Here is a 14,563-nt window from a genome sequence, read left to right as displayed (position 1 = left end):
ATCAAATAGCTAAAAACTATAAGAATTATTTTTCACCCTCTCTATATGGTTCCAGTATATCACTCCCCCTTAAACTGGAACATCTTCTGGATCAGGATTATGGATCCAATGTTGACCAAAGAATGGAATTTTTTCATAAAATGTTTGTTGAAATAATGGCCAACCTTCAGTAAAAGTAGCAACACCTGCACCTGCAGCAGCACCCCAAAAGATTAAATCTGGAATATATGATCTGACCAAAGGTGGGTTTAATTTACCAAAATGTGAAAGAGCTTTGTAAGCTGGACCTCTAACGTACTATAATTAATTGTTAGTATCAATGATATCATATGCGGAAAAGAAAACCTGAATTGGATCTGCATTGTAAGGTAGGCTGTTCTTTCAACCCTACCTCAAAGATATTCCTGTAAGAAAACATACTGAAACCATGGTTTGTTGTAGTTGAAAGATTGAGTTCAATGGTGATGTTCCTACTACTTTAATATTATTTTCTTCTTCTTTCTTATTGGGTGAAAAGAGAGAAAAAATTAATTGTGTGTCGCAAAATAATTTATGACATTGAATCACGGCATCGATATTGAAATATGTCCATGTTTGTAAGGTATTATGATATACTATCTACCTTTCCAGCATTATGTTGGCTATGATCTAACCCTTTAGAGATGGACCACGCTATACTGAATGAGTTGTAGTAACCACGACAGAGTGTGAAAGATCATTTAAATAAATATTTTCATTATACCAATTTATAAGGCTACAAGCACAAGGTGTCCATAGCAGCATTTCAATAGCGTAAAGATCAGAAAAGCAAGTCTTTTTTGATACAGCGACCATCCTATATTAGAGGGATTGTGCCACTGTGTATCTTTCTTAACAAGCATCAGGTTGAGCCATAATATAATCAATAGCTTGTCCAACCGTCTTTAATGAATCGGCTTCATTATCAGGTATTTGTATATTGAATTCGTGTTCCAATTCCATAACAACTTCAACGACATCCAATGAATCTAAGCCTAAATCTTGAACAAAACTGGCAGATTCAGTAATTTCACCGGTCTTAGCTGAATCTACTTTATCGAACCCTTCCAATAATTCTATAATCCTTTCTTTGGCGACGTCTCTAGTCAATGCTGGAAATCCAGCGTAAGAACGAGCAAAATTGAGGTAAGCTTGTTGTTGTTGTTTGATTGATAATTGAGCAACTGATGGCATGATGGTTCTTGAAGTTATAAGTTTGGTGGTGGCGGCAGTAGTAGATGTGAATAATGATCTGTTGGCAGTTCTTAATGATCTTAATAAGTTGTTTCTAAACATTGCTTTGGTGGTATGTTGTATGCTGTGCTTGAGTACGTTGGTTGATAAGATAGTTCTTTTGTTGTGTTTAGTTCCAAAATGTTCTGAATTTCATTTTTGTTCTTCATGCGCTTTCTCACTGGTTGAAAAATTTTCAACTAAACGCTTTAAAGATATATCAAAAGATCCAAAGACTTATCTATATTAAAGTCTAGAAAGGTCTCATATTGATCAACAGGATGTTTCGTTCTAGTCTAGGAGCAAACCTATGCTCACTAATAAGACCAATAACCAGACCACAGCATATACCAACATCCACCACATCTGTATCATCATATCTCCGATCAATTCAACGTATACGCCCAACATCGCTCATCAATACAACCCCTAATTCCTCCATTGCATTCCCATTCCAACAGTTACGATATTCATCAATCAATCAAATTCAACATTTCAAACACTACAAACCACCAAAACGCAACATTACAAAATCACCCGATTTACAAGGCAATCCATTCAAAAAGGGAGTAATATTACGTATAATGATTCTCAAACCCAAGAAGCCTAACTCTGCATTGAGAAAATGTTGTAGAGTTCGTTTGACTAATGGTAAAGTTATTAGTGCATTAATTCCTGGTGAAGGACACAATTTACAAGAACATCATGTTGTTTTAGTTAGAGGTGGTAGAGTTCAAGATGTTCCTGGTGTCAAATATCATTTGGTTCGTGGTGCTTTTGATTTGGTTGGGGTGGCTAATAGATCTACTTCGAGGAGTAAATACGGTGTAAAGAAACCAAAGCAATAGGGATCTTAGAAGCATTAATATCCGTGTACATAGAGATGAATGGTTTTAATGGAAACGTTTTCTTTTAAGCAATAGCTAAGCTATAGATGATCCTACTTCTAGTAGCGATTATGCCTTAACGTCGAATCTCCTACCACTTGCGGTCTTTCTATTTTCAATAACTTTACCTTCATCATCCAAATTCTCTGGTTTAGCTCTATTCAAAATCTTCAAGAATTCTTTAACTCTAAATCTCATTCTTGAATGCATAAATGCTTTGGAACATTTAATGTGATAATGGAAATAACTTCTGAACATTTCGATATGTGAAATACAATTCTCTCTTTTGTCCCCTTTGACTAGATGTCTTGGAAACAAGACAAATGTAACATACCCTTTATTATCGTCATCCTGCTTAGATCCTTGCACATGTCGAGCAATATCCAAAGGAGGTTCCAGTTGAGTATACAATACTTGAGGGGCTGTTTGAACTGATCTTTTTCTGGCATCAACAAACTCCTGTAAAAACACTTTACCAAATACTTTATCAGTTTCATCTTGAAACATGGTTGAAAAAATCACCGTCACTCGATCAAACGATGGCTTTAGATAAATCGTTTCATCAACACCACGATACTTAATCACTAATACTGGTTCATTAGCTAACTCTTGTTGAATCTCTTCGGCATAAGTGTTTGAATTGCTATACTTGGCCAGTAATTCATCATATCTGTCAAATGCCTTGTGGAATGCTGCGGCCATGGCATTACGTTTTAATAAACTCAAATCATCAACTAAGCGTAACTTGGTGTCTTCGTCATCTGAAGCAACGGATGATGCAATATCCAATACAATTGAATAATTGTAACCTTGTTCAACTTGATTTGAAGGTAAAATAGTTAAATTCTTGTATGATGAATATTTCAATTGTAAATAATCTTCAACATTGTAAGAAACTAAATCATTCCAACATTTTAAATTCAATGACAAAAGTAATTGGGACTTATCATCAGGTAATGTACTAATGTGATAAGTAGTGAAGTCAAAATCAGTTATAATACGATCCAATGATTTCAAAGAATCTGTTTGAGGAAATAATCTCTCGGTAAGGGTTTTTTGTATAAGTAAGTTATTTTGTTCAATTTGCAACATTGTTATAGATCTTGGTGTGTGAGGGGAGTTTAGGCCAATTCAAAGGGTTTGTGGTGAGTGATGAGTGGTGAATGGTGTGGGTTGTTGGTACTGGGCTTAGAAGGTTTCCTCTCGGCAATTATGAAATTTTTGGGAAAGTTGCCAATCGGAGACACAAATATTTGGTGAATGGTACACTACCATGAACAAAAGCATCTTTCAATGCCCTTCATATCTCTATTTACTCATCTTAACTTCTTTAATGAATAATCTATTGACTAAAGACGCAATAAATATAGTATATGACGATGACGATGTATCGAAGACCTCAACGAGCGATATTTATCTCTAACGATAGTCAAAATTTTGCTTTATATTCGAAAACAGCGTCTTTGAAGATGACCGATCACCGGGCTGCAGCAGTGGTGGTGGAGGCAACTCCTTCGACCATCCAGGTATATCTTCCCCACTCCCTCCCACGGGTCTTTCCAATACAACATTCTCCAATGCCAAAGCATCTCTCAACCATGGATGATTAATCATTCCACCAGCATCAGCTCGATCTTCCGGCTGTAACTGTAACATTGGCAACAAGAAATCAGCAACTTCAATTGAATCACTAATGGAGAATTTATATTTTTCAACTAGAACATCTTTTAATCCCCATGGTTTCAACTTCAGTATACGTCTCATTTCAAATCGTGAATTGAAAAAATCACGACCATAAAAACTTTCCTTAATCATCATTCGTGGAAAGGGGCCTAGCAATTCAATGATTTGTGCTATATGATCATCATCTTTTGAGTAAGATTTACCATCCCTTGGATCAAATAAATAATCGCCGGTAAGTAACTCAAAAATAAGAGCAGCAAATGACCATAAATCACTTGAACATCCCCAATGATATCCAAGTAATACTTCAGGTGCTCGATACTGACGTGTTTGAATTTCGTCCGTGAAATGATGATTTGTCCAACATGCATTACCCAAATCGGCAATCTTGACTGAAATCAATTCATCTTCATTGATTACATCGTCAAAGTTGGTTGATGAATCATCCAATCGATAATTTGAATCGTTGGGGATTTGCATTGGGTTAACGTTAATTGGCTGATAACTGTTGGAATTGGATATTGACATTGAACTTAATGAATTGTTTAATGTTCCATCACGATCGATATCATCATGATCTTCATCGTGACGTTCAGCGGTGCTGGATAATGGAATAGGTGAATCTGTAGTTGTATTTGCAGTCGAGTTATTTATAGACAAACTCTTGATGGGAGTATTTGTCGTTGTTGTTGAAAATCCATAAATGTTTGTAAATGATTTATTGAATGCTCTTAATGGTGACGGTAAAGGTTGTGATCCAGTAATCAAGGTCTGTCTACGTGATCTTCTTCCTGATCTACCTAATGATGGTGATACAATTTGATTAGTTGGTGAAGCAATGGAGGAAGACGTCTTGTTATTGGCACGATGATGGGGTTGTTCTGGTTCCTTGATATTGCCATAGGAGCTGTTTGCAGTTGATATTTTTGATGATTTCAGCAATTTGCGTTGTAATTTACGTTCCTTATTCTCTTGTTCAACCATACGAACAATTTGTTCAACATCACCAATTTCAATCAAGACATTCTCTGGTTTTAAATCAGTATGAATAACTCCACATTTCCTATGCAAGAAATCCAAAGCTGACAATAGTTGTTTAGCAATTTGTTTAACAAATACAATAGGGATACCTCGATGTTTATACCGACGAATTAATCCCAATAGATTCTCTCCCAACACTTCAAATACCATAACTACATGAATCCCATTAGGACCCTTATGAGTAAAAGTATCCAATAACTGAATCACATGTTGATGACCAGGATGTTGAATATCAGAGGTTGTAACTTTATCTAATAGCTTTATTTCATCGATGGCAGTTTCAGTATAATGTTTTGCCGATCGAACAACTTTCACCGCGACATGACATTGCTTATCATTATCTCTCGCAAGCCAAACAGTTGAGAAATGTCCCCAACCTAATTTTCGTACCAATGTATATTTCCCGTTCTTGTATTCTTCTCCAATGAAACATGGATGATATCCGCCGGGGATATAATCTTTTAAATCCTCCTCTTCGGCGGGGTTAACTGGTGCATCTTCGTCTTCGTCTTCGTCGTCGTCGTCGTCGTCGTCATCATGATCTTCTTTTTCTTCGTTATGGCGAATATCATTAGGTTCTTCTTGGTTATGGCTTTCTTGCTGTGATTTATCGTCTTGTTGCCCTATATCCCCTATATCCCCTTTACTTTCTGTCTCTGTTTCTCCAAGTGTACTATGTGATCCATCCTTTTTCCTCTTTTTCTTCTGATCAAGGTCTTTACCTTGATTATATTGGTGATGTAATAAATAACGACTTTTGGACGACTTCACTTCAAGTTCATATTCATCATCAACATTACCATATTGGTTCGGTTCATCCCATGCGGCACTCTCGTCATCATATTGCAGTTCCAACTGAGATTCAATAATCGAGTGTCGTTTCTCTTCATCAAAACTCGTCTTTAATGGTGATAACTCCGGTTTAAAATGTTTGGCCGAAGATGCCGTTGTTGATACGTATGGTGTACTATGTTGAATTAAATTGGGAAGTAAAGAAGGACTTGGAATTGGTTTGAAACTATGCCCATTTTGACTTTCGGCAAAAGTATTATTGGAATTGAGCGTTATATCGACATTGGTACCATTATACCCACTACCATTATTACTGTGGCCACTTTGCGTAGATCCACCACTTTTCGTTCTTAAATGATGTCGTTTTTTAGGTGTACTATCATTATTACTCCAATATTCATGTCCCTCGTGTGTGTTATGTTGTGAAGATAAGGGTTGCTGATGATGATGGTGGTGCTGGTGCTGGTGCAGATACTGATGTTGATTATTAAGTTGTGAATCCTGATTATGGTCTTGTTTTGATGCAGAATTATCTGCTTGTTGTATAGCTAATGAAAGCTTTGATTTAGTGTTTGGCATAAAGTTTCGAGGAATATGATTAAAATATTAAATAGTGAATCAACTGTTCTTCTAGTACTTCAAATTTATGGCCAACCGGGTGGTATATTAGAACAACTTGTGTTAAGACCCAAATGAAGTAAAAGAATACTAGGTAAAAAAAGCGGTTCCTCGGTGTAATGGATTGGTTAAATTGCAACTGTTATTGTCTGAGATACTAGATGTTGTATTGGCGACTGGATGGTTAGTGGTATGGGTGTGTTTATGTATATAGATGAGTACTGTTGATGACAATGATGACATCTCTTTAACTGCATGTGTGTGTCTAATTTAAAATTTTTAATTTATTACAATGTCGCAAATTCAAATAACACGACACTTTGATTTCGACACATGTTCTTTCACTACAATTATTACCAATGACTACTACAATACAACTATTTCTACACCTACTACAATCATATAACTCGCTCTGTTTTAAGATAGGGATTCGCTTCACCGATTTATTTTTCCACTATATACGAAAAATAGAACAAAATAATAGCTTTATAAAATTATTTCTTACTCCTTCGAAACTTCCTCATTACACCTCGTATTCAATCCATCTTGGTATCACCCTCAGCATCCTTCTTATCATCACCATTCTTATTTTCTTTTCTAGCATTGGCCATTTTTTCAGCCATGGCTTGAGCTTGAGCTGCTTCTTGTTTTTGTCTGAATTGTTCCTTCTTTTCTTGCTCTTTAGCCAAATATCTACCTCTAATCACATTACCAATCGATGCCAATTCTTCATACTTAGCAATATATTTGGCTTTGGTTGATTCATATCCATCTTCATATAACCAATCCTCAGCTTTTTGTAATAATCCAGTCAATTTCTCAACTTCTTCCTTTTTGGCAAAATCCTTGTATTGATCACTCAATTTACCTCTCAATTCATAAATGTATTCTTCCAATTGATTCTTTCTTTCTTCAGTGTCAGCAACCAATTTATCTTCAGCAAGCATTTGTCCTTCTTCTTCAATGAATTTTTGTAATTGAGCTTCTGGTAAAGCAGCACATTCAACTTCAATCGAACAATCATTCTTTTTGACTAATTTCTTAACTTCCTTGTATTGTGGTTCAGCTGGTTCCTCGTCATCTTCTTCACCTTCTTTTGGTTCAACTAATTCTTTAACAATTTGTTCTTCAACAGTATGAGCAGATTCAATAGTGTAAAACCCAGAAGGATCGTTTCTCAATTTCAATTTAACAGCAATTGAAGATTCACCAGCACTTGGTTCAACATTACCAATCTTCCACTTAGCAATGAAATGCTCAGTTCCCTTTGGTAATTCCTTTGGTTTGGTATATTTAGCTTCAACTTCAAAAGATGGTCCTTTTCTGTACAAGGTGATAATCTTAGTACTTGGGAATAATCCACCTTTAGGGAACACTTCTAAATGATCTTCATCTTCATTATCTTCTTTGTCCCAGAAGTAAGAAACGGTGTATTGGTTGTAATCTTCGAATTTGAATGGTCTAACCCTAACAGTTGGTGAATGACAAGCGCAAATATAAGCATTACCTTTAGCAATAGCTTCATCTTGGTTCAAAGTGAAAGACAATGGTTTACCAAAAACTTCAGAAATCTTGGTCTTGACAGTTGGAATTCTTGAAGAACCACCAATAACTTCAACTGAATCTAAATCTTCTGATTTCAATCCAGCATCTTTCAAAGCAGCTTCAATTGGAATATGGATTTTCTCCAACAATGGTTTAACCAAGTTTTCCAAATCTTCTCTAGTCAATGAAGATGAAACATCAACATCATTCATAACACTTTCAATATTGAAAGGTGCTTGAGTGTTTGCACTCAACACTTTCTTTAATTTTTCAGCAGCAGTTAAAACTCTATAATATGCTTTGGGGTTTTCTCTAACATCAATCTTGTATTTACCTTTAAATTCATCGGCAAAATGTTCAGCAATGGCATAATCGAAATTTCTACCACCAAAATGTTTATCATAAGCAGCTCCCAAAATCTTCAATTCACCTCTTTTAACAGCAGCAATTGAAACTTGGTATGAACTGTGACCAACATCAACAAATGCAACTTTTTTGTAATCATCCTCAGGTAAATCAGCAGCTTTGAAAACACCATATCCAACAGCAGCTGCAGTCATTTCATTAACAATACGAACTGGATTCAAACCAGCAATCTTACAAGCATCAGCAGCAGCACGACGTTGTTTTTCAGTGTACCATCCCGGAACTGATAAACAAATATCATTAATGTTTCCTTTAGTCTCTTTAACTGCAGTATCCTTAATCTTGTCCAAATACATGGCTAATAATTGAGTGGCAGTAAATTCATGATCTTTACCCAAGTATTTAACTTTAGCACCAACTCCGTGATCCGATTTGTTTTGAACTAACGGAACAGTGAAATATTGTTGCTCAATCTTGAAATCTGGATGATTATGAGGTAATCCAACAATTCTTTTCAAATTTTCAACAGTGTTTTTGATATTCGAAGTTTGTTGGTTTTTGGCAGTTTCTCCCAAGTATCTAGATTTAGGTCCAAATCCAACTAATGATGGAGTAGAACGATTAGATACTTCATTAACAACAATATCAATACCTCTATTTTTGGCACATGCAATAACAGTATTGTTGTTACCTAAATCAACACCAAATGGAACAGACATCTTTTATAATTCAATTGTGATGATAGCAGTTTCTATAATCTTTTCTATTATAAATATAAAACAATTGGATTATACCTAATTATAAGAAAGAAGGATCTTATATACGGGAAATTGATTTGTTCTTATAAAGAAAAGTTTTTCAATTGTCTTTGACGTATTGCTTTTTTTGTTCTTTTGTGATGAGACATTATGTAAATGGTAGCATTAACAAAGGGTAGTGTACTTATGCCCATTATTCCATACAGTTCTTTTATATTCCAATACATTCTTGGCAGTTCTATATTAATCGCAATACACCTACTACCAACACACATCAAAAACTAGGTCTTTTAATCCTATTTGTTCCCTTGGTATCTTTAGGGTCCATTACACAAACCACCAAAGGCATACAGACTGTAAGCTAGAGGCCATTTGTCAACAATTGGATATGAAAAGCCAAGAAGCTAGTACAACAACCCAAAAGCAGTGAAGTCAGAAACCAAAAAGGAAAATGTACCGTGTGTTGAACAAGTCACAACAAATTGCACGTGCAGTCGGATTAATAACGCCGAAGCTCCGTTTGTAGATAGCAGTAACAGAAACAAAAAGAAAACATTAGAAACTATGGCAGAAGGATGATAACTCTACCTCTGAGTGTATATCAAACAAGTTAAAAAGCGAGTTCATATCACTGTTTACATTTTGTGTATTATAAATACATCTTAGGAGCCAAAGTATTCAACCATCACCGCATATCTGTCGGTTGAAGGTGATATTGCATCCAACATGTCAAAATTTAGCGCGAGATATCAAGCAAAGAACGAGGAAACTATAGGAAATTGAAGCTAACTATTTTCCTGCTTACCTGTGCTGACCCCCCCCCCATCTATGTACTGTGTTCCAATATAGTCAACAATGACATCCACCCCCCACTACCAATCAACTGTAAATAATCTTGTTCTTGTCTATCTTTGACATACTTGATCAACAACTCGCATTCATCTTGACTCAAGATCCGTAATTTGATAATATAAATCAATAAATGGAAATCAAATAAATCAGACCCATGCAGTTTTAAAAACTTATCTAAAGTTGATAAATTTTGGAAATCATAATTAACATCACCAAGGAAATCACGATTTTCAATCACGTACCCAGGAGTAGTGGTAAACATTGGATGTGGGTCCAAGGGGAATGAATCAGTCAAAGACACCAAGAGGAACTCTCCTGGAAACGTAGGCTTGGCATTACTCTTCACTTCTAATCCGTATTCATTAATCTTCAGATAGGAAATATCTGGCACATATCGTACATCATTACTTTCATTAACATAAATTTGTGATGGTTGCGTAGATCCTGTAATCAAGTCAGCTTTAACTAAAGCTTCACCACTGGTACTAACTTGATATGACCTGGGTTCGATTTCACCTTGTAATCCACCGGATATGACACAAGTGACAAACTTCGATGAAAATTGACCAGTATTGCTATATTTTGTCCTGTTGGGGTTGGCAATTTGGAATTTTGCCGCCATGAGTATTTCCAAATTGGTCAAGAAGTAACTATCTTTATGTCTCTTGCATAATACAGTACCATCTTTTTGTCCCAGATCAGTTAAATCCGTAAACACAACTCCCACTTTATAAATGCCCAATTTGGCAGCAATTTCATCAACCAACTGTTCATCGGGCCACTCCAATAATGTAATCCCATCCAATTCATCCAGTTGAGGTGGTTCAACAATAGCTTCAACTACTGCTTTAATACCCATGGGTACTTTGTCGAATTTCTCATATCTTCCATACAAGTAACCAAATCGTTGAACCCCAGATACACGCCATACGTTGATGAAATCGTTTAAAATCGAATGATTAGCGTATTCTAAATGATCAATCATTCTGAATTTTTGCAATTGTAAAGTGATGGGCGGTGGTTGGCATTTAGAACATATACCTCTTGGATAAGGTTGATGACCTTCGTTACAAGATAAATCTATTGCATAATTGGGGTTGTCCAATGGTGCAATATATGAAGATGCCAATTCTTTTTTATTAAACTTCGCCATTTGTTGGTTGAGATAAGCATGATAGGAAATATGCTTAATACTATGTTCTTTTCGATATGATTCATCCCATGGAGATAATGGAGAACAATACTCACACATCCCTTTGGACCCATGACGACACATTGATGATATTGGTCGTTGAATCATTCCGTCTAATTTGTCTAGTTCATCGTCAACTGGTAATTGGTCAACATTTATTGGACCATGCGCTGAGACCTTAGATATTGGAATACTTGTAGATGTCGATGTTGGCGTTGTTGTAGTAGTTGAGTTACTCCTAACTGAGTTAATTGGAGCTGATCCACCTTGAGTTGAAGCCGATGGCGTAGCTAAAGCGCCACCATAATTTATATATAATAGATCTCCATTTTTCAAGTTCAATTCTGACACCTGCTTGTCAACTAATGAGCCAAGCTTAGTGGTACTATCGTTGTTGCCGTTTGGTTTATCTGATATAGTGACATCATTAATATCGATTCCACTGGGGACTTTGTTTAATAATTGATCAACGACTGATTGAAAAGAAGACGAGGTGTCAGCGTTGATACGAAACATTCCATCTTTAGATCTAAATCGAAGTATAATAGACATAGTGGTGTTGTTGTTGAGAAGAAAGAGTGTTTGGATAGTGGAATTGAGTATATTTTTTGCCACAATATATTTTCAGTCTTCTTTTGGCATTAAACGCGGAATTACACCTAAGTACCAAACATCGCTTTGCTAATAGTTTAGCAACAATCACTAGATATCCAATCCCATATAACCTAGATAAAGAATGCCACCTCAAATCACATTCATAAATTTGACAAAAGAAACAGCGTTACCCCTTAAGATATTCATCAAAAATATACCCCTAGATCCAACTACATCGACACCAAACAAAGGGTCACTACGAAACCAGCAATCTAATGCCACTAAAACCTCAACAACAACCACGACATCATTATCAATCAATGAGAAATCGCCAATAACGATCCACAACATCAACCAAATTAAATTAAACAATGCACAAATTGAACACTTAGTCGACTCGATCTCGCCACGAATCAAGAGCCTACTATACTATGATCTTCATCATAAGCAACACCAACAAGAGGATCAAGAGGGTTTGGGTGTAAACGATGCACTCCTTGAAAGCGTCAACAGCAGTGGGGAGTATTTCAAGACAACTACGTTTAATATTGATAATTTGAAAGTAGTCGTTCCAGTTGATGTCTTGTATCAAGTTCGATATAGATTAGGACTAATTGAGTATGATGAAGCAAGGAAGCATTTACGAGATTGTGTGTTTAATTTAGTTGCTATTGATCGGCAACCAAATCGTCAAGGTAGTACATGTTCCGTGAATAAAAACACTGCATTGAGTGATGTTGGTTTTGACGATATTAAGAATACGGTTGGCGATGACGTAGAAGAAGGTCAACCCAAACAGGAAAAAACTGATGATATTGATGGAAATGGATACAGCGGTCACATATTCAATGGCAAACTGATTATTGGTGATTTTGCAACTTGTATAAAAGTATATGTATACTGAACGTAAAAGAGAATATGATATAGCTCTCCCAAGATCCTAGTTCCAGCACCATATGGCTATTACTATTCTACAAAGAATAATCCTCTTTAAAAATGTAACTCTAAGTTTCAAAATTTATTTCATTAACTAATATGATGATTCTATACAAAATAAATGTATAACAAAAACAGTGATTGAACATTGAGCTTAAGTTTCAAACCTAGTAAAACAGCAACTAACCAAATCAACAAAAACATCCTTCAACCAGATTCAGTATATATACATCGTTGATGTCTCTCGACCTCGCACAACATCACAACAAAAGATAAAGCCTGTCGACAAAATGATCTTTAGTTAATAAATCCCACTCTTTGTGCTCTTTTTCCCTTTTCGTCCATGAGCATCGTCGCAAACCGATAATGAAAAATGGGCGCCAATTAAACTCATTTCTAAAAAGGGAATCAAAAACAACTTGAAGTGATCATCATCCAACCTTCAAACAAATGGACAAGCTCCAATCAAAGCCAATGAAGTACGCGAGTATTTCCAACACCAATTCCCCTTGTGATATACCTTCAACTAGTCTATATTATGACAGAATGTTAATGAATTAGCAAGCAGCTTTTTCCAAACCATTAAAACCAAGAACCCATTATGATTAAATCACCAATTCCCCAATATAGTACCAAAAACATAGCTTGTTTTTTTTGGGTAATTTTTTTTTCTATTTTTTTTTGGCATTTTTTTTCAAAATTTTTGTCATCAAAGCTAATGTACAATTAATTTGAATCTCAAACATTATTAATAAGTATTAAACCTAGAGAGGGGGATGAGTTAGACCGTAAGTATTCAATCCATGACAAGGTCCATAGCACCCAATTCCTCTCCATCTTAACTCAAAAACAGAAAACAAACTAAAACCAATATTATTATTAAACCCACCTGTAATGCATAACAAAAAACCAAACCATTAAAATCAATCATAAAACGAAACCTCAGTCTTCAATCTCAACCTCCAATCTCTAGAAATTCAAGTATTCTCCCAACATGTTGTCAAACATTTGTTCCTCTGTCATCAACTCCATCTGTTCATGTTGTTGCAACTCAAAATCAAACAAGTCCTGAAATGGTGCTGCAGACCATATATAAAAGTAAAGCAAGGCTTTTCCTTCCTCATTTGGTAAAAATAAAAATATAACGTGGAAAAGTAAATGTAATGACTAACGTCTTTAATCACCTTGGCATAAAGACAGTCTTTAGTTCAATTAGGATATAAGGAAAAACAGTTGCTTCAATGCTATAAATCAAAAACAAAGACATCAGAATGCTGTTTACTCAATTTGCTTTAGGTGATGTCACTCAATCTACGCAAGTCAAGGAACCATTTCGACAATTCAAGAGAAAAGGCTTTTCCACGTATATTAATTTCAAGACAGTGGGCCACCTGGCACACGCTGCTCCAAATTAATATACTTCCTTCCCTCTTCATTTGCCTAGACAAGTATCCTAGAAAATGTGAGCATAATGAACATCCACAAATTAAAGCAATTAGATGAATAATTGTTCCGACAAGCAGAGCACTGTAATCTCTTTCTCCTTAAAGTGACTATTTCTTTAGACAGATATGGCCAGACGTATTGTATTTTCCTTTTCCAATATTTCCACCAATGTGTGTTGAGGTTGTTGCTTTTCTTCTTCAATTGACAAAATTACTGCTGAATTTTGCCCCAGTTCATAAAGTGACAAGTTTGATTCTTGAGTGTTGACATCAGTTGATGATGGTTGTGTTGGTAAATCCTTGAGAGGATTAGTTTCATGTGAGATATTTTCAATTGATTCTTGTTCCTTTGTTTCTTGTTTAACTTCACCAAATGTAAAATCATTGAAATCAGGTTTACTATTCAATGTGAAATCCATAGGTGAACTAGCTGATGAATGTATGCTAATTGGTGATAAATAATTGTAAAAAGTTTTATCATTCATCGTTTGTGGTTGTAGTGAGTTGTTTTGTGTGATACCTTCTTCTTCTTCTTCTTCTCCTTCGATCTTGATATGAACAGGTGATGAAGTGATGGATGAACTTCTAGTTGATGATGGAGGG

At 35.6% G+C, this 14,563-nt stretch overlaps 9 protein-coding genes across 9 annotated transcripts in view; 2 read left to right on the top strand and 7 right to left on the bottom strand. All coding sequences in view use genetic code 12, as the record gives it.

The window, feature by feature from the left end:
* Nucleotides 1-69: 69 nt before the first annotated feature.
* Nucleotides 70-429, bottom strand: CORT_0B05000 (Qcr10 protein; the record flags this gene model as incomplete). The annotated part of the gene is made up of 2 exons (XM_003867597.1): nucleotides 70-297; nucleotides 421-429. The coding sequence occupies 2 exons, from the start codon at nucleotides 427-429 to the stop codon at nucleotides 70-72; spliced, it is 237 nt and encodes a 78-aa protein (XP_003867645.1).
* A 441-nt stretch (nucleotides 430-870) lies between these two features.
* CORT_0B04990 (hypothetical protein) lies at nucleotides 871-1,314 on the bottom strand (the record flags this gene model as incomplete). The annotated part of the gene is made up of 1 exon (XM_003867596.1): nucleotides 871-1,314. The coding sequence occupies one exon, from the start codon at nucleotides 1,312-1,314 to the stop codon at nucleotides 871-873; it is 444 nt and encodes a 147-aa protein (XP_003867644.1).
* A 218-nt stretch (nucleotides 1,315-1,532) lies between these two features.
* On the top strand, nucleotides 1,533-2,099 carry CORT_0B04980 (Mrps12 protein; the record flags this gene model as incomplete). Its single annotated transcript, XM_003867595.1, has 1 exon — nucleotides 1,533-2,099. One exon carries the CDS (start codon nucleotides 1,533-1,535, stop codon nucleotides 2,097-2,099), a length of 567 nt encoding a protein of 188 aa, XP_003867643.1.
* Nucleotides 2,100-2,207: 108 nt separating this feature from the next.
* Nucleotides 2,208-3,230, bottom strand: CORT_0B04970 (Arc35 ARP2/3 complex subunit; the record flags this gene model as incomplete). Its single annotated transcript, XM_003867594.1, has 1 exon — nucleotides 2,208-3,230. The coding sequence occupies one exon, from the start codon at nucleotides 3,228-3,230 to the stop codon at nucleotides 2,208-2,210; it is 1,023 nt and encodes a 340-aa protein (XP_003867642.1).
* A 327-nt stretch (nucleotides 3,231-3,557) lies between these two features.
* CORT_0B04960 (hypothetical protein) lies at nucleotides 3,558-6,233 on the bottom strand (the record flags this gene model as incomplete). The annotated part of the gene is made up of 1 exon (XM_003867593.1): nucleotides 3,558-6,233. The coding sequence occupies one exon, from the start codon at nucleotides 6,231-6,233 to the stop codon at nucleotides 3,558-3,560; it is 2,676 nt and encodes an 891-aa protein (XP_003867641.1).
* A 575-nt stretch (nucleotides 6,234-6,808) lies between these two features.
* CORT_0B04950 (Msi3 protein) lies at nucleotides 6,809-8,902 on the bottom strand (the record flags this gene model as incomplete). Its single annotated transcript, XM_003867592.1, has 1 exon — nucleotides 6,809-8,902. The coding sequence occupies one exon, from the start codon at nucleotides 8,900-8,902 to the stop codon at nucleotides 6,809-6,811; it is 2,094 nt and encodes a 697-aa protein (XP_003867640.1).
* Nucleotides 8,903-9,767: 865 nt separating this feature from the next.
* Nucleotides 9,768-11,537, bottom strand: CORT_0B04940 (Npl4 ubiquitin-binding protein; the record flags this gene model as incomplete). Its single annotated transcript, XM_003867591.1, has 1 exon — nucleotides 9,768-11,537. One exon carries the CDS (start codon nucleotides 11,535-11,537, stop codon nucleotides 9,768-9,770), a length of 1,770 nt encoding a protein of 589 aa, XP_003867639.1.
* Nucleotides 11,538-11,721: 184 nt separating this feature from the next.
* On the top strand, nucleotides 11,722-12,483 carry CORT_0B04930 (hypothetical protein; the record flags this gene model as incomplete). The annotated part of the gene is made up of 1 exon (XM_003867590.1): nucleotides 11,722-12,483. The coding sequence occupies one exon, from the start codon at nucleotides 11,722-11,724 to the stop codon at nucleotides 12,481-12,483; it is 762 nt and encodes a 253-aa protein (XP_003867638.1).
* A 1,958-nt stretch (nucleotides 12,484-14,441) lies between these two features.
* The window catches only part of CORT_0B04920 (Hac1 bZIP transcription factor), a gene marked incomplete at both ends in the record, with an annotated part of 756 nt that continues 634 nt past the window's right edge, over nucleotides 14,442-14,563 (bottom strand). The window contains one exon of the mRNA XM_003867589.1: nucleotides 14,442-14,563. This exon is cut by the window's right edge and continues 634 nt beyond it. Coding sequence (XP_003867637.1) covers nucleotides 14,442-14,563 — 122 coding nt within the window.

The sequence above is a fragment of the Candida orthopsilosis genome (genome assembly GCF_000315875.1).
Source record: "Candida orthopsilosis Co 90-125, chromosome 2 draft sequence".
NCBI classification, from domain to species: Eukaryota; Fungi; Ascomycota; class Pichiomycetes; order Serinales; family Debaryomycetaceae; genus Lodderomyces; species Lodderomyces orthopsilosis.
Note: the sequence above shows the minus strand (reverse complement) of the source record. Positions and strands in the feature narration are given on the sequence as shown.